Source organism: Montipora foliosa, chromosome 11, assembly GCF_036669935.1.
Source record: "Montipora foliosa isolate CH-2021 chromosome 11, ASM3666993v2, whole genome shotgun sequence".
NCBI classification, from domain to species: Eukaryota; Metazoa; Cnidaria; class Anthozoa; order Scleractinia; family Acroporidae; genus Montipora; species Montipora foliosa.
The window spans coordinates 1234604-1252103 of NC_090879.1; the positions used below are offsets into that span (position 1 = coordinate 1234604).

A 17500-nucleotide genomic window follows, 5' to 3' on the forward strand; every position below is an offset into this window, starting at 1 on the left:
GTGTTTTTTTTTTTTATTGTTTGATTAAGTCGCATAATGACCGGAAATAATTCAGATCGGATCGAGACATGTACTTGTACTTAGTGGGTGTGTTTCAAAAGGATATCGTGTTACATTTCGTTGTTGCACTAAGCACGCGGTTGAGTAAAGTGAGCGAAGTTTTGTATTCAAGAGTTGGAATTAAACGGTGATTTTTAATAGGAAACGTATTGTTGGTGCGTTTTTGACAAACTGGCACCTCCGACGGGACGTATATAGTTGAGCGATTATGGAGAAACAACTAGCACACTTGGACGGCAAGATCAGAACGTTAAACTTTAGAGTGAAGAAGACGGACGAAATCCTGCAAAAAGATGACCGTGTGGCTTTGGAGAGGCACAAAACTTCGCTCGAGCGCATGGTGACCGTATTGACTTCCCTAAAGGAATCGTTAGAAGAGAAAAACTTTACAGAAGGTGAGAACGAGAAAAAAATACAGGAATGGACAGCAGATGTCGAAGCAGCAGTTGACGAAGCGGATACATGTATGAGTCAGTTGGCTGACAAAATAAAGCAAATCGATAGGCATTTTAGGCATAAACCCGCCCTTTTCGAGCACAAGCGAGCCATCGCATTGGAGAAAGAGAAGATGCAGCAACAACAAGAGGCTGTAGAACAAGCTCACGCCAAAAAATTAGCATTTGAGAAGAAAAAGCTCGAGTTACAACAAGCTCAAAAGTCAACTGAAACCACAGGAGCGACTAGCGAAGTTGCGAAAATGCCGAAACTTGTGATAACTAAATTCGATGGACCGCCTCAAGACTGGATGCGTTTCTGGGGTCAGGTCGAGACCCAAATCGACAAGTCATCTATCCCTGACGTTACGAAATTTTCGTATCTGAAAGAGATAATTATTGGTCACAAAGGTCCGAAATCTGATCGATGGACTTCCGTACACAGCAGAAGGTTATCAAGGGCCAAAGATCTTCTTGCGAGACGATATGGGAAAACCAGCGAAGTTGTGGGAACGTATGTTCAGAACGTATTGGAGTTGCCTACAATCAGAGAGAGGGATGTGAAGAAAATTCATGAATTCTATGAGGTGCTGTTATTTAACATCAAATCAATACAAACATTGCAAAGCCTAAACAAACTTGACGCCGCTGTGAGGTTTACATTTGACAAGCTGGGAATCATTAAGAACGAGCTTGCGATGATCGATGGAAATTGGAGCGAGTGGTCCTTTGTACAATTCCTAGAAGCGTTGGAGAAGTGGACGATCAATAATCCAATCTCAGAAGCTCAAAGACCCAAGGTCGTAGCGATTCCTAACAACAAGAGAGAAAAAACAAGAGCATTTTATGCAAAACGTGATGATGGGAACCAGACGACCGCCCGTGGATGTCTATTTTGTGAACGCTCCGATCCCAAAGCTATTGATTGTGACAAAGTCGTGAGTGTCGAACAAAGAAAGAAGATTTTCCTGGATAAAAGACAGTGTTTTAACCGCACGGAATCTAGACACCGAGCCGAAGATTGTAGGAGCAAATCCGCGTGTCAAAATTGTCACGCAAGGCATCACACGTCACTATGCGACAGAGTCCAAGCACGCGAGCCGGGGATGACAGCAAATAACATCGGAAACACAGCAGTGATTCACCCAGTCGTAGTTCTTAAAATTGGCGGCTACAAATTCAGAGCCTTATTAGACAGTGGCGCGAGCCATTCATACGCTTCATCGACCGCGATTGATTTAATCAATGCACGGCCAAAGTCTACTAGACTAAGGCAGATAGCCATGCTTACCGGAATCACTACGAGAACGATGCAAGTGCTTGGTGTGGTCATTGGTTCTGTACAAGATGAGTTCAAGCTGGAAGTTGATATTACGAAAGTCAACAAGCGAGAGTTATTGGTTCTGGAGAAGCCACGTTACAAGGAAATACTTTAGGCGAATTCTCATCTCAAGGGGGGGAGAATGGATGATGACGACACTAAAGACAGGCTACCCGTACACATCATACTGTGCGCGAATGATTTTGCGAAGATTCGCACTGGAGAGCGTTTGAGAGTGGGTCGCCGTGGAGATCCTGTTGCCGAGTTCACCCGTTTTGTATGGACAATCATGTCGCCTGGAGCTGACAGGGAATTGTCAACTGCTTATCTAGCCATTAATTCCAACGAAGAGGTGACGTTTACCAAGAATTCAAAGAACAGTTAGTTCGATCTGATCTACAGAAGGATGGTACGAAACTGGTCTTCCTTGGAAGGGAAACAGTCCTCCGTTACCAAACAACCGAGATGGAAGTTTACACTCTTGTACGGAAGTTGATTCGACGACTATGACTCTGTGATCAGAGAGAAACTTCATAAAGGCGTAGTAGAGCCAGCACCTGCTGAGGTAACTGGAGGAGAGTTTTATCTACCTCATCGTGCTGTCGTGCGTCAGAGTGCTGAGACGACGAAGCTGCGAGTCGGGTACGACGCGTCAGCCCGTGCGCAAGAGAAAGCACCATCGCTGAACGAATGCTTACATGCTGGACCTCCGCTACATAATAAGCTGTGGAGTGGCATTGCTCGTAACCGTTTTCATTCTGTGGCAGTCGCTGGAGACCTTCGCCGTGCATTCCTCCAAGTGCGGATACGAGAATCCGAGAGAGATGCCTTGAGATTTTACTGGATCGCTGACAAGACAGGAAAACAAGTTGAAACTCTGCGCTTCACAAGAGTGGTGTTTGGCCTCGCCCCTTCACCGTTTCTTCTAAATGGGGTGATTCAACAGCAGTTGGAGTACCTGCAGTCCAGATATCCTGATAGTGTGAATGAGATACGTAGAAGTCTGTACGTGGATGACCTGATTTCGGGAGGGCCTACTTCAGAGAAAGCAAAACGTTTAAAGCGTGAAGCGACCGAGATTTTCGCTGTTGCTAACTTCGAACTGCACAAGTGGCATTCAAACGAAGACCAACTAGAGACATCCTGTGAAGATTACGAACCATCATTCGCCAAGGAGCAGTTAGAGAATGGAACAGCAGCTGGAGAGTGTAAACTACTTGGACTTGGTTGGGACAAGGTTGAAGATACCCTGCATGTGAGCTTTCATGAACAGCCAGCCGAAGAGACGAATCGTGGTATCCTGGCTAATTTGGCGAAAGTCTACGACCCGCTTGGAATTGTGTCACCAGTCATGCTCGAGGGAAAAGTTCTCTACCGAGAATCCTGTATGCAAAAGAACGCTTGGAACGCTCCGTTGTTAGAGCAGTAGCAAACCAGTGGAGAAAGTGGGAAAAGAGCCTACCGGACGAAGTGTCGGTGAAACGCAGTATTCCTCTCCACCAGCAAGAGACCGATAAGATTGAATTCCACGCATTTGGTGACGTCAGTGGCCGCGGAGTGTGTGCCTCAGTCTACGCCGTGGTGACGCAAGCATCAGGGGTGTCGTAAGGTTTGGTTACTTTGAAGTCTCGTCTTGCCAAACAAGGTCTAACAATTCCTCGCCCAGAACTTGTGTCAGGACACATGGCAGTGAATTTGGCCAGCAATGTACGCCAAGCATTGGAAGGACTTCCTCTTGCGACTACTCTTCATTGCTGGCTTGACAGCTCAGTAGCCCTACATTGGATTGGAGATCGGGGAGAATACCGTCAGTTCGTCTCGAATCGCGTAAAGAAGATTCAGACCCTTCCAAACGTGGTATGGCATCATGTTCCATCAGCAGACAATCCAGCCGACCTGGGAAGTCGTGGTGGTAGTGTAACTGGAGAGCAGCTGTGGTGGAATGGACCCACCTGGCTTACAGATCCAGCCAATTGGCCACCTGAAGTCGTAACAAAACCTTCCCCAGAGAGTTTAGCAGAAAGAAAGGTGCAACAAGAGTTATTCGCAGTGGGAGTAGAAGGCAAGAGTGACCTCGAAGTCGTCCTTGAGAAGTTTGACTTGCGCAAAGCATTGAGAATTGGTGCTTGGGTAGCGAGATTCTTGCGCAATTCTCGGAACTCCACCAATAAAGCCAAGGGTTTACTGAGCACAGCCGAGGTCCTTAGGCATGAGACGTTCTTAGTCAAGAGAGCCCAGAAGCAAGATTCAACAAAGTCAGTTTCGAGCAAGACCAAGAGCAGCTGAACCTGCAACCGAATGAAGAGGGTGTGCTCGAATGCCGAAGACGTATCCAAGGCGAGTATCCTGTGTACCTGCCGGACACTGCTCTACTTGCGGCGAAGATTGTGCAACGTGCCCATGTAACTACACTCCATGGGGGAGTTGGCCTAACAATGGCCAGCGTAAGAGAGAGATACTGGATACCCCGCACTTAGGAAATTAAGTTAACAACTTAATACTATTTTAATAATAATTTGACTGAGAGATCTTTAATTATGCCTTGCTGAAGGATCACTGGAATATCTAGAATTTCCTGTGTTAAAGTTCAATTTCTTTTCAATACTTCAGTTATTTATTTTGTTAAGTATTTCCGTGCCAAATTGAGTTAAATTCTAACTTGTGGTTCTCGAGAAATAGGCGTATTTCGGAGAAAGATATTCCACATTTAATCGCAACTTTTTACCTTATGCATGTACTACATTTGGCTGGGTTCTTTCGACAACAAAGAAACATCTGCGAATTGCGGAGTTCTTTGTATCGTTACCTTTTCTAACATACATTTCTCATAAAAGACTAAAACCATCAAAACACTTTGTTCAATTATAAGGAAAATAGTACAGATAGCGGAAGCATTGAGCAAATAAAATGATTGTTGCATTGTGTCAGCAAGAGCGCGCGAAAACTGTGTTCGGCCACCTTAAGGGCCGAAAGAGGTTCTCAGATTCGGCTTAAAACTTTTATTGGGAGAATAAGCGAGGATAAATTGGCAAGGGTATAAATTTACGGAGTTAAAAATCCCCACGGAAAAATTCTACAGTGGTTTAAAAACTTTAAAAAAAGGACTGAGTGGTAAGATACGTAATGAACAGCAATAGACAATTTTCAGTACCGTCGATTTCACCGTTACGAGAGAATGACTTGGTAACACAGAATATATACATGATATTCCATAATCTTTTATTACTTTAAAAGCAGATTAAACATCAAGCGTCTTTACCTTTCTTTCCTTCCAGCTTCATCCTTGATTTGACATTGGATCATCTCATCGAAAAAGGTTTAATTGTCACTTAGTTCTTGAAGAATGGTAGATGGGAAGTTAGAAGCTGTAGAGCAGCGAATGCTAGAGCTTGCCATTGCGATAAGTGCAGAAGACAGGAATCTTGAAGGAAGGGCTCATTTTCATCTCGGCGGTGCATACTTCAACCTATCTGATTATCAACAGGCCATAAAACATTATGCACAAGCATTACATATTTTCATAGAAATAGGCTGCAGGGCTGGGGAGGGATCAGCCTATGGAAATCTGGGAATTACCTATAAAAATCTAGGTAATTTTAAACAAGCCATTGAGTACTACGAAAAACAGCTTAGTATTGCAAAAGAAATTGGTAATAGGGCTGTGGAGGGATCAGCCTATGGAAATCTTGGAAATGCCTATTTTAGTCTAGGTAATTTTAAACAAGCCATTAAGTACTCCGAAAAACATCTTAGTATTGCAAAAGAAGTAGGTAATAGGGCTGGCCAGGGATCAGCCTATGGAAATCTGGGAAATGCCTATTTTAGTCTAGGTAATTTTAAACAAGCCATTGAGTACTACGAAAAAATCCTTAGTATTGCTAAAGAAGTAGGGAATAGGGCTGGGGAGGGATCAATCTATGGAAATCTGGGAAGTGCCTACCTTAGTCTAGGTAATTTTAAACAAGCCATTGAGTACTACGAAAAACATCTTAGTATTGCTAAAGAAGTCGGTAATAGGGATGGAGAGGGATCAGCCTGTGGAAATCTGGGAAATGCGTATCTTAGTTTAGGTAATTTTAAACAAGCCATGGAGTACTACGAAAAAGATCTTAGTATTGCTAAAGAAGTAGGTAATAGGGCTGGGGAGGGATCAGCCTATGGAAATCTGGGAAGTGCCTATCTTAAGCTAGGTAATTTTAAACAAGCCATTGAGTACTGCGAAAAAAGTCTAACTATTGCAAAAGAAGTAGGGAATAGGGCTGGGGAGGGATCAGCCTATGGAAATCTGGGAAATGCCTATCTTAATCTCGGTAATTCTAAACAAGCCATTGAGTACTACGAAAAGGATCTTAGTATTGCAAAAGAAGTAGGGGATAGGTCTGGGGAGGGAACAACCTATGGAAATCTGGGAAATGCCTATTTTAGTCTAGGTAATTTTAAACAAGCCATTGAGTACTACGAAAAAATCCTTAGTATTGCAAAAGAAGTAGATAATAGGGCTGGGGAGGGATCAGCCTATGGAAATCTGGGAAGTGCCTACCTTAGTCTAGGTAATTTTAAACAAGCCATTGAGTACTACGAAAAACATCTTAGTATTGCTAAAGAAGAAGGGGAAAGGGCTGGAGAGGGATCAGCCTATGGAAATTTGGGAAATGCGTATCTTAGTCTAGGTAATTTTAAAAAAGCCATTGAGTACTACGAAAAACATCTTAGTATTGCTAAAGAAGTCGATAATAGGGATGGAGAGGGATCAGCCTGTGGAAATCTGGGAAATGCGTATCTTAGTTTAGGTAATTTTAAACAAGCCATGGAGTACTACGAAAAAGATCTTAGTATTGCTAAAGAAGTAGGTAATAGGGCTGGCCAGGGATCAGCCTATGGAAATCTGGGAAATGCCTATTTTAGTCTAGGTAATTTTAAACAAGCCATTGAGTACTACGAAAAACATTTTAGTATTGCAAAAGAATTAGGTAATAGGGCTGGGGAGGGATCAGCCTATGGAAATCTGGGAAATGCCTATCTTAGTCTAGGTAATTTTAAACAAGCCATTGAGTACTCCGAAAAACATTTTAGTATTGCAAAAGAATTAGGTAATAGGGCTCGGGAGGGATCAGCCTATGGAAATCTGGGAAATGTCTATCTTAGTCTAGGCAATTTTAAACAAGCTATAGAGTACTACGAAAAGGATCTTAGTATTGCAAAAGAAGTAGGTAATAGGGCTGGGGAGGGATCAGCCTACGGAAATCTGGGACGTGCCTATCTTAAGCTAGGTAATTTTAAACAAGCCATTGAGTACTGTGAAAAAAGTCTAACTATTGCAAAAGAAGTAGGGAATAGGGCTGGGGAGGGATCAGCCTATGGAAATCTGGGAAATGCCTATCTTAATCTCGATAATTTTAAAGAAGCCATTGAGTACTACGAAAAGGATCTTAGTATTGCAAAAGAAGTAGGGGATAGGTCTGGGGAGGGAACAACCTATGGAAATCTGGGAAATGCCTATTTTAGTCTAGGTAATTTTAAACAAGCCATTGAGTACTCCGAAAAACATCTTAGTATTGCAAAAGAAGTAGGTAATAAGGCTGGGGAGGGATTAGCCTATGGAAAGCTGGGAAATGCCTATCATAGTCTAGGTAATTTTAAACAAGCCATTGAGTACTACGAAAAAGATCTTAGTATTGCAAAAGAAGTAGGGGATAGTGCTCGGGAGGGATCAGCCTATGGAAATCTGGGAAATGCGTATCTTAGTCTAGGTAATTTTAAACAAGCTATTGAGTACAACGAAAAATGTCTTAGTCGTACTAAAGAAGTAGGGGACAGGGCTGGGGAGGGATCAGCCTATGCAAATCTGGGAAATGCCTATCTTAGTCTAGGTAATTTTAAACAAGCCATTGAGTACCATGAACACAGTATTTTAGTATTTTAGTATTTTCAAGGAAATTGAGACCTGTCTAAGAGAAGGAATCGCGTGGTATTTGCAGGGTTATGATCATGAATTGTTGGGTTCCTTGACTAATGCACTCAATTGTTATCGTTTAAGTATAAAACATTTTGATGAAACGAGGCATAGTCTGAAGTCAGAAGATGAATTGAAAATAAGTTTTCGTGATTCTAATCGCGTTTCATACACTGCTCTGTGGAGGACACTTTTGAAGAATGGAGAGATTGAAGAAGCTTTGTATGCTGCTGAAAAAGGTCGAGCACAGGCTTTGATGGATATTTTGAAAGATCAATACGGCATTCACTATCAGTCATTTTCTGCACTTGCTCCGAATCAAACTCTTACAGCTGGATTGGAGCATTTACCTTCACAAGCCGTTTTTGTGGCACTTGACAAGAACAAGATCACGTTTTGGGTGCTAAGAAAAGACAGCAAGATCAGCTTTCGACAAAACGAAATCGCGAATGGAAGTGCTGATTTTAAGATGGAAACTATTTTCAAAGGGATCGGCGTAGGGGATGGTATCAGATGCGAGAATCGTTCTTTGGATCCACTACGCAGGGACCTGTCTTGCAGCGAAAAACCTATTAGTGAGGAAACACGTCTACCATCTTCATCCTCCGTTAACTCTTTACAACCGTTGTATGATGTCTTACTCGGGCCAATTGCAGACTTGCTCCAAGGAAATGAGTTAATCGTTGTTCCCGATGGACCATTTTGCTTGGCTTTAATGTGATCGTTGGTGCACCTGAAGACTTCCACAGTAAGACTGGAGCACTGCTTGTAGGTGATCCGTGGTTGAAGGAAGTTACTAACAAGAAAGGGGAGCCCATTTTGGAACAGCTTCCGTGCGCAAAACAAGAAGTGGAGATGATTGGACAACTTCTGCAGACAACACCACTGACTGGAAAACGTGCCACGAAATCTGAGGTGCTGAAATGTATGAAATCAGTTGCTTTAGTTCACATTGCAGCACATGGATGCCAAGAAACGGGAGAAATTGCCTTAGCCCCAAATACCGAACGGAAATCGCCAATCCCCAAAGAGGAAGACTTCATTTTGAAAATGTCGGATGTTCAGAGAATTTCTCTTCGAGCAAGACTAGTTGTGCTGAGCTGTTGTCACAGTGGCCGGGGAGAAGTGAACTCTGAGGGAGTGGTGGGAATTGCAAGGGCTTTCCTGTGTGCTGGAGCTCGGTCTGTTTTGGTTTCACTCTGGGCAATTGATGACGAGGTAACGTTGCTGTTCATGAGGAGATTCTACCAGCACCTGGTAGATGGAAAAAGCGCAAGTGTAGCTCTTCAACAAGCAATGAAATCTTTCCGAGAGTCAAAGCAGTATTGCGCTATAAAGCACTGGGCGCCATTTGTGCTGGTTGGCGATGATGTCACGCTGGAATTTTCAAAAATTGGTAGGTGAAGTTCGAGTTTAACTCAGAAAACAAGAATACTTTCAAACTGGAACACTGACGATAGGAATCAATAGGCCTAAGATGGCATGATAACGAGCTGCTACAATAGACAAAAGTAGTTGGGAAGGTTATGTAAATGAACCGCACCAGAGCTGTATGTACTTCAACCCGCTTCTGTTAAAACGCAAAAGAAATAGTTTCACCTTTTCTTATATAGACCCCTCCCCCCTATTCAATGTTGGAAGTTAATTTAACAATTTCCCACCAAAGCCGTTCAGTTTTGTAAAACATTGAATGAGGGGGGAGGGCAGAGAAGCAATGGAGATGCCAAAAGTGCTAGCCTTCCCAACAGTTTTGTCTGAGATTGTAGCTTCGTAGTGTAAACAATTCAAAATTTCCTCTAACACGCTTTTGTCACAAATGTAATTTCCACATGCCTATCACACATGCACAGTAGCATAAAGGATACATTTCACATTGGTGGACAAATTGTTCTCGTTGAGCCTTTTCTCGCTTTTTGTTAACTGGTGAAGATGGCTCATTCTATCACCTCGTGATGTCTCTTTTGGTGTTTCCGTTCTCCCATAGATCTCTAAGCGTCATCTTTTGTAAGGAATTCGAAGACAGGATCGTCCCGCACGTAGCCATTCGCATCGGCGCATTGTTTATGCTCGAAAGAACCAGCTATATTTAGAGCTGTTTTTGTTTTTTTCCTTTTTCTTTTTCCAGAATCGATGTCTAAGATGCTAGAAGACTACCTGGCGGAGCCTGACGCTTCAGTGATTGCCGAACTTGTAAAAAAAAAAGTATAACGGGTTAACAATCATAATTATGCCAGTAGAACAAGCCGCAAAGGTTTAGTAGAAGTTTACTGCGTTAATTAAACCAATAGACTGAGATTATTGTAATTGAAATTATGACAAAAGCTTAGATCTATAGTAAAATACTAGTTTTACCCGTTATTTTGATACTTCGTTTCTCATATAACTTCAAAAGGCAGTGTGTCTCCAATGGCGATCAAAATCATAGTGCTATAGTTGAGTTGCTTAAAATTATGTTTTACTTAGTTCTTTGAAACTATTTTTGTTGTAGGAGTGTAAGCCAGTTTCGAAAGAAAAGAAAAAAAAAATTTTGCTGATGACCCTTAACATCATGTTTTTACCGTCATAAGGAAAAGAGATGTGACATTTGCAACATATAGAAGGGAAACGACGGGTGAAATTTTTTTCCCGTTCTTCTACGTAACAAATGAATGAAATCATCAGCATTAAAGAAGACGGTTTTCTTTTCTTAATAAACTTCCAAGTTCTTTACAGGGCTTACTCCCTCGAATTATTGGTGGTGTTTCTAAGCAAATTGAAAGGATGAGTTTGCATTCGAAAGTAGTTCAATGATCCCTGGAATAATAGTTGGGGACCTAACAAATCCGCTGCAAAAAGTTAGAAACAATTCTCTGCAGCAGATTCATAGCCACCTTCGCAACTGGAGAATTTTAAGGTGGCTCTGAATCCGCTCAAGATAATTTTTTATACCTCTGCAGAGTTTTGTCTTAGCCTGCTAGGCACTTTACAGCAATAACAAATGGGGGTCACCAAGTTCGTTTCTGAGATGTAAGCTTTTGAAGACAAAATATACGGCACTTTTTTAGAAGGCTTTTTCGTTGCTATGGTAAACTTTTATGTCACATTAATGAGTGCATCTTGTTAAGAAATGATTGGTGTTTCATTTGGTACCATAACATTTGATGTTATGTGAAACAGTTGGGATAGATTCAATCCTTCCAAATAGTACAGTTGGTTGAAAGTGTTGGTTTGAGCCTCACGGGAACGAAAGGCTACAGGCAGCCTATACTATGGCCTTTAATTTAGAACATTTCCGTCGCAAGGGTCAAACTGATGGTATTTGGATATCCGGGTCATGTAACGCAACCGAATGTTTAAGTTACGTTTAAAGCTGAAACCCTAATAAGGCTCTGCTGAATTTTTCGATTTTTCATACAACTTCTCTTGAAATGCCATAGCGAGACAAGTTGCAAGTTGCACAATTTACAACTGCCAAAAACGAGGTGAGCCAAATCGCAGAACCTCTCGCGGAAAGTAGAATCCACTGCTACTTTGCGCATTGGTTTACGCAAATTAGCAACGAAGTTTTCAAGCAATGCGTGCTGTGAAATCTGCCCTGGAACTTGTGTCGCAACGGATTGCGTCATCAGCCAGTAAAATGTCCCTGTAACCTCATGAGATCATCGAAAAAACGAGACAAATCGCAAGAAACGTTGCCCAGTGTAGGAAGCGTCAAGCGAATAGCTTTGCAGTGTGAGAACTCTTGTCGAAACAAAATTGAGAGACAAGTTGCTCGAAAAATTTCGAGTGTAACAGCGCCCTTTATGGGTCAAGTAAGCAAGGAAACCGTCTAAAATTGGATAAGACATTTGCTTATGATATATCATAAATATGCTCAGTTATAAAAATATGTCTTCCAAACGCACATACAAAATAAGTTTGTGAAGGTACAGATCTGTAGATTAATGTTTATTTTTTGAAAAATGTTACAAAAAAGCTTCGAAAACGAAAACACTCGGAAAAAGGGATTTTAAAGCACAAGGCATTAAGCACCCTGGGAACGAAACAGTGTTAAAGACGTAATAGATAAAGTCTCTGTTACGAGCCTGAAGGCCCATTAAGACCGGCGCTTATGTCCGGTTTCCTTAGCATGAAGCGACTAGGAGTATTTATGATCCCCCATGGATGGGATGCTAGTCCATCGCAGGGTTACCCCCAGCATTACGCCGGTACCCATTTATACACCTGGGTGGAGAGAGGCACCGTGAGAGTAAAGTGTCTTGCCCAAGAACACAACACAATGTTCCCGGCCAGGCCCCGAACCCGGACAACTCGATCCGGAGTCGAGCACACTAACCATGAGGCCACCGCGCCTCCCACTAAAGACGTAATAACTGTGTATATCTACTGTTTGTAAGTATGGGCACCGATTTTAAAAGGGTTTCCTTTTCGATAGCTTCGGTGTCGATACTATGCAAAAAGGACGACATAGCTCTTGCTTCAAAAGCTTGCATGTGTTTCTCAATTGCTACTCCGTCCATGGTAACAGTGATTCCTTTTCGTCCTGGTGTAAACATTAAAACAAAGTGTGTTAAGTTGAGCCACAAACGAAGTCTGGGAAAGTTAAGTAGTCAAAATGAAATATGCTACAACAATTAAGGATTTGCTTGGGATGCCAATATGACCGTCATTTAATTTTTTGCTTTGCTATTCTCTTGTTTGCGGGTGGGGGTGGGGAGGGGGATTACCCCTTCAAAACTACTTGTTGTAGATTGCAAGGGTAAGTTTGTTCTACAACTAAGCTGTTAAGTGGCCCCAGAAATTAGAGAATTTAAAAACGACGTGTACCCCTACTTCACATTTCAACCATTAATGTGCACATTAGCCTGACATAGAATTGACTGAATACTTTTTATGATTACAGGAAAATCCAAGAAAAAGGTCATTAATCTCTTACTTGTCATGCTTTAAGGAAAACGTATTTAATGTCGTGATAATTGCATACCTCTGCCAAACGAGCTCTTTGCAATCGTACTTTTCGTTTGAAGCGTATTACACACATCACAGTTCCAAGAATAATAAACACAGTGATACCCGCCATCGCCACGAACGCTCACAATCCAGATGAGAGCGTTATCGGCTTGGAGCTGTCCAAAATGACGTTGTGGTCTGGAATGTGGAAAATAGTTTCCTGTGCTATGAAGCGCTGGTAACAGTGAAAGCTCCACGGTGAACCATTTACGCCCCTCGCTCAGGCACTGAATCAGTGCTTCGTTCAACGGGTATTAAAAGCCATACCTATACGGATCAACTGGAAAAGTCGAAAGCCACCACTAAAATCACCAGCGATCGGAGTGGCTACCTGTGGCTCCAAAAGCCGTTCACTGAAGGAGAACGATAAGCCAAAAAAAACGTGTTTAATTCACCAAAACGTACCAACGCAAGTTTTGTTGTCTTTTTGCAAGAAGAAGCCTTTTAAGCAGAAAATGTTGTAACTTCCTTCGGTGTTATTACAAAGTTGCAAACAGCCATGACGAAGATCTGTGCACTTGTCAATATCTGGGTCAAAAAGACCAATAATTAATTTAGTGGGTGAAAAAAGCCAGTCAATCAGTCAGTCAGTGGTTAAGCCTGTCATCTAACCATACACTCATTTATCCAGTCACAGGAAATCAGCAAGCCAGTCAGCCATTAAGGGCCTACTGACGTATTTTTTGGGGTGCGTTGCTAAGGATGTAATAGTTAACTAATTCGAGAGAATTTGACATTATTTTAGTCAGTTTCCGACTTTTGTAAACCAATGACCCTAAATATGACGTCATCATGCCACGCCCATGGTCACGTGACCAATAAAAGAAAACTCTAAATTTGTCTCCGTGCTACACAATTTGGGTGTTTTATCAGTGGTTTCATAATTTGTATTCGTTTTTGCATCCAGCCAAGCATGGTTTTCTTTTTATTTTGAAAAATGTTCTTTTTAGAGAAATAAACGATACTGAAATACCCATAAAATTTTCAAAAAAGATGATTTGAAAAAATCAATGCTTACCTACATTCTGTATCTGGAGGTGAAACGTGCCATATGAAAAAAAATTAATTCAATTTAAAGACCGCCGGAAATTTAGGTTTTTTCTTAAACCGGAAGTCAGTTTGTTTACGCATGCGCAGTTGATCTGAGAATGAGCGTGAGGAAGGGCGAGGAAAAACCTTCGATGCAAACAATATTTCGTGCGGTGATTTTTGCTTGTGAATGGGTTTTCTCGTCAGCTCACTCATGATGATGACGTCAGTCACCGGAAGTAACATTTCACTTCCCTAGCAACGCGCGAAAAATCCGTCAGTGGGCCCTTAAGTCAATTAAACAAAAAAATGCGCCCCCCCCCCCCCCCTTAGTGTCAATCAGTCAGTCATTTAGCCAGTTAGGGTGTCAGCCAGCCATTCTGTTAATCAATCGAGTAACCTTCGCTTTACGTATCTCCTCACAAAAAACCCATTCACTTGAGTGCTACTATGATCAAAAACTCACTTCCTTTTTTTTCTGATTTTGAAAGTGTGTTTGATTAACACCTGACTGGCTAAATTTTCAAGCTCAGTGAGCTTTGATTTTTATCCAAAGGCTGTTTTCCATGAGTGTAAAATCTGGATTTCGTGGTCGCCGTTACTCACGTTCAAAACTGACCGACTCGACCGAAGAGAGTTGGATCTAGAGAATGAGACGTCATTTACTCACAAGCTTAAAATTTATCGTGTAAATGCAGCTTATTATATATGCAAAACACTAGTTTAAAAGTCTAAAACCCCGAAACTCCCGTGTTGCATGTTAATTCAGGCCGCGTACACACGCTTTGCATTCATTGAGTCTTTGACGTCATTTTCTCTTTGATCCAGCTCTCTCAAGATTTTAGAGTTAGTAATCGCGGACACTAAATGGGAAAATTCCATTTAAAATAAACACTGTCTTTTTGAAAACAAGGCTTAAAACTTGGGTCACTTAGTGTTTAGTTAACATAGTTCTGAAATCCAAAGAAAAAGAAAAATTGATTTGTTTTGGTCATAGTAGCACTTTGAATGTTCCAATTCACTACTTGCACAATCCCATAATACACCTTTATTACCCTCCAAAACGTTTGCATAATCATTGTTTGCAGTTTCTCCTGGGACATGAAAATGTTCCAAGAGAAGTCGAAAACAATGCCCATGCAGATTTTTGGGGGGTAAAAGAGGTGTATTATGGGAGTTGTGCAAGTAGCGAATTAAATTATCCGCGCAAGTTGTGAGATCCGCCATTAGCCTGAATCTCGATTGACAGCTGCATCTAAAACTGCCTGCAGTGTGGTGGCAAATGTGATCACACAGGTGGTATCCCAAAATGCACTCATCGACATCTAAAAGGAAAGAAGAAGGACAAAACTAAATAAAAATCACATACGAATGTTATGTCATGGCATGATAAGAAACATTTAGCCAATTGCGAATCGTAGGACACGAGAATGATGCAAGATCGTTGTCTACCCTCCACGTCGCCTCACGCATCGCGCTCGTTCATGCTCGATTTTGGCGATTCGCGCTGTGTTAAAACACCTGTTTAAAATGGGATAGCACTTGTTTCTTTATCTCAAACTGACTATTCCTTTCGCTTCAGCTTAAACGACGTATTTTGAGCAAGAGCCGGTACAACGTAGGTTTGATTTTAGTGGTGTACTATATTTCGTTAACTCAGTACATAAAAGGAAGGAAGAAGGGAGAATCAAATTGTTAAGAAGTTACATGGCATAATCCAAGCTTTTCCATTATTCGTTCCGTTAAGCTGAACTGGCGCATCGGTCTGAAGGGCTCAATAGTTTTGTAATGTTACAACAGCCTGAGAGATAGTCAGAATTTAGATTATACAAAATTCTCAACAAGTCAACCTACAGGCAACAATTATTGACAAATTATTACATAATATATTATAACAAGAACAAACCAAAGAGAAAAAACTAAAATAGGTTTGGGTTAGAATATTATAATGTTATAATAAGCGACATTCACGTTCCTTGTCCTAAGGTTGTTGGACTAGCATCCCATCCAGGGGGGAGTATAAATACTCCTAGTCGCTTCATGCTAAGGAAACCGGAGATAAGCGCGAGCCTGATGGGCCTTCTGGCTCGTAAGCAGTGACTTTACCTTAAACTTTTCTTGCCTTGACTACGACGTGAAATGATCAAATTTGAGGTCATGTGGAGGACGAGAGCACATGATGACGAATTTTCAATTTTCTCTCTGAATAACCACACCATTCTCATCAATTTTATTCTTGGATTGTGCATTCACACTTTCCGACCCGAACGACATGGAGTAATCGTAAAATTATTACAGTAACGGGAAATAATATTTTTAGACAACGTTGTCGTAGCCGTCGTCGTCGTCCTTGCTTTAGGTCCCTAATATCATTGATTAGTATCATCGGGCGAATCGTCTTTCGCTTCGGGCGAATCTCCGTCTGGCGAACAGGCTTCGGGCAAAAACAACCGTAATTCAGGACATCTCAGACTATTTGGGCTTTGGGCGATTTCCTTTGTGATGATTTGGCGAAAAATGGAAAAAATTGTGACCTCGGAAGATCTGGAATGGGAAAAACTGTTGCCGACACCCGGGGATTTTCAGAGCTCATTTGAGCCCTCAGTATTTGAACCAGGGAGCTTCAAATCTTCAGTCTGAGGCTCTCGCGACTGAGCTATTTCAGCTAGGTTACATGTATGGAGCGGGAATGAGGGCCACCCTAATCGCACGGAGCCAAAAAAGACGCTGTCTGTCCGACGCATTGCAAGGAAAGATCCGATATATAAGAACTTCTCAGACTATTTGCGCTTGGACGATTTCCTTTGTGATGATTTCGGTGGGAAATTGAAAAATTGGTGGACCCGGAAGATGAGGAATGGCGAAAAATTGTTACCGAAACCTTGAATTTTCAGAGCTCATTTGAGCCCTCCGTATTTGAACCAGAGATCTTTAGATCTTCAGTCTGAGGCTCTCACAACTGAGCTAGTGAATTAGTGAGTTAACGAGTTGACGTCCCGGAAATCTGGGAAAACGTCAGTGACGTCACTTAAATTTAATGAATTGGCGATAACCGATACACGAGAGATATCAAACGAGTTTCATAATAATAATTTTTCCACTATTGGTTCAAGACTTGCCGATGAGGTTGACTCCGATAGCGGAGACTACCAACGGTATCTCACTCGCACAGATAAACGGTTCCATCTTCATCCAACTGATGCAAGCAGACTGTTTTCACTCATGAACAAACTAAACAAGTCCAAGGGAACTGGCCTGGACAGAATATCCGCGAGGCTTATTCGAGAGTGTGCCGATCTCATTTGTGTGCCCATATGCGATATTTTTAATCAATCTATTAGTCAGGGTAAACACCCAGAAGACTGGAAATCGGCTAGAGTCACACCCCTTTTCAATCAAGGCGATCGAGACGACGTAAACAACTATCGTCCGATCTCGGTTATTCTAGTTGTAGTCAAGCTCTTTGAGAGAATCGTTTACGAACAATTGTATGCCTAATTAGAGGAGCACGATATTCTATGTAAACATCAGTCGGGTTTTCGTGCGATTTATTCAACTGTTACAGCTTTGCTTGAGCCAACTGACTCCTGGGCATATAATATAGATATCGGGAAAATCAACGCGGTTATTTTCCTAGATCTAAAGAGAGCTTCGATACCGTTGACCACGAGATTCTTTTATCTAAGCTTCACTTTTGTGATATATCTGGAAATT

General features: G+C 41.8%; 3 protein-coding genes across 7 annotated transcripts in view; all 3 read left to right on the forward strand.

The window, feature by feature from the left end:
• LOC137975016 (tetratricopeptide repeat protein 28-like) overlaps positions 1-7742 on the forward strand; it is a 52002-nt gene extending 44260 nt beyond the window's left edge. For all 5 annotated transcript variants that reach the window (XM_068822049.1, XM_068822046.1, XM_068822047.1 and 2 more), the window contains one exon: positions 5091-7742. In XM_068822049.1, the coding sequence (XP_068678150.1) occupies positions 5159-7738 (2580 nt within the window). In that variant the 5' untranslated portion in view covers positions 5091-5158 and the 3' untranslated portion in view covers positions 7739-7742. The remainder of the gene's footprint in view (positions 1-5090) is intronic.
• LOC137975605 (uncharacterized) lies at positions 1958-3244 on the forward strand. The gene is made up of 2 exons (XM_068822726.1): positions 1958-2195; positions 2355-3244. Exons 1-2 carry the CDS (start codon positions 1958-1960, stop codon positions 3242-3244), a joined length of 1128 nt encoding a protein of 375 aa, XP_068678827.1.
• An 879-nt stretch (positions 7743-8621) lies between the features above and the next one.
• LOC137975018 (tetratricopeptide repeat protein 28-like) lies at positions 8622-10124 on the forward strand. Its single transcript, XM_068822051.1, has 2 exons — positions 8622-9164; positions 9894-10124. Exons 1-2 carry the CDS (start codon positions 8624-8626, stop codon positions 9974-9976), a joined length of 624 nt encoding a protein of 207 aa, XP_068678152.1. The 5' UTR covers positions 8622-8623; the 3' UTR covers positions 9977-10124.
• Positions 10125-17500: the final 7376 nt, after the last annotated feature.

Coding starts and splice junctions, on each gene's coding strand:
- LOC137975605 (XM_068822726.1), top strand. CDS start 1,958: ATGGATGATGACGACACTAAAGACAGGCTACCCGTACACATCATACTG. Junction 2,196..2,354: donor TACCAAGAATTCAAAGAACA/GTTAGTTCGATC, acceptor AACTTCATAAAG/GCGTAGTAGAGCCAGCACCT.
- LOC137975018 (XM_068822051.1), top strand. CDS start 8,624: ATGATTGGACAACTTCTGCAGACAACACCACTGACTGGAAAACGTGCC. Junction 9,165..9,893: donor GCTGGAATTTTCAAAAATTG/GTAGGTGAAGTT, acceptor TTCTTTTTCCAG/AATCGATGTCTAAGATGCTA.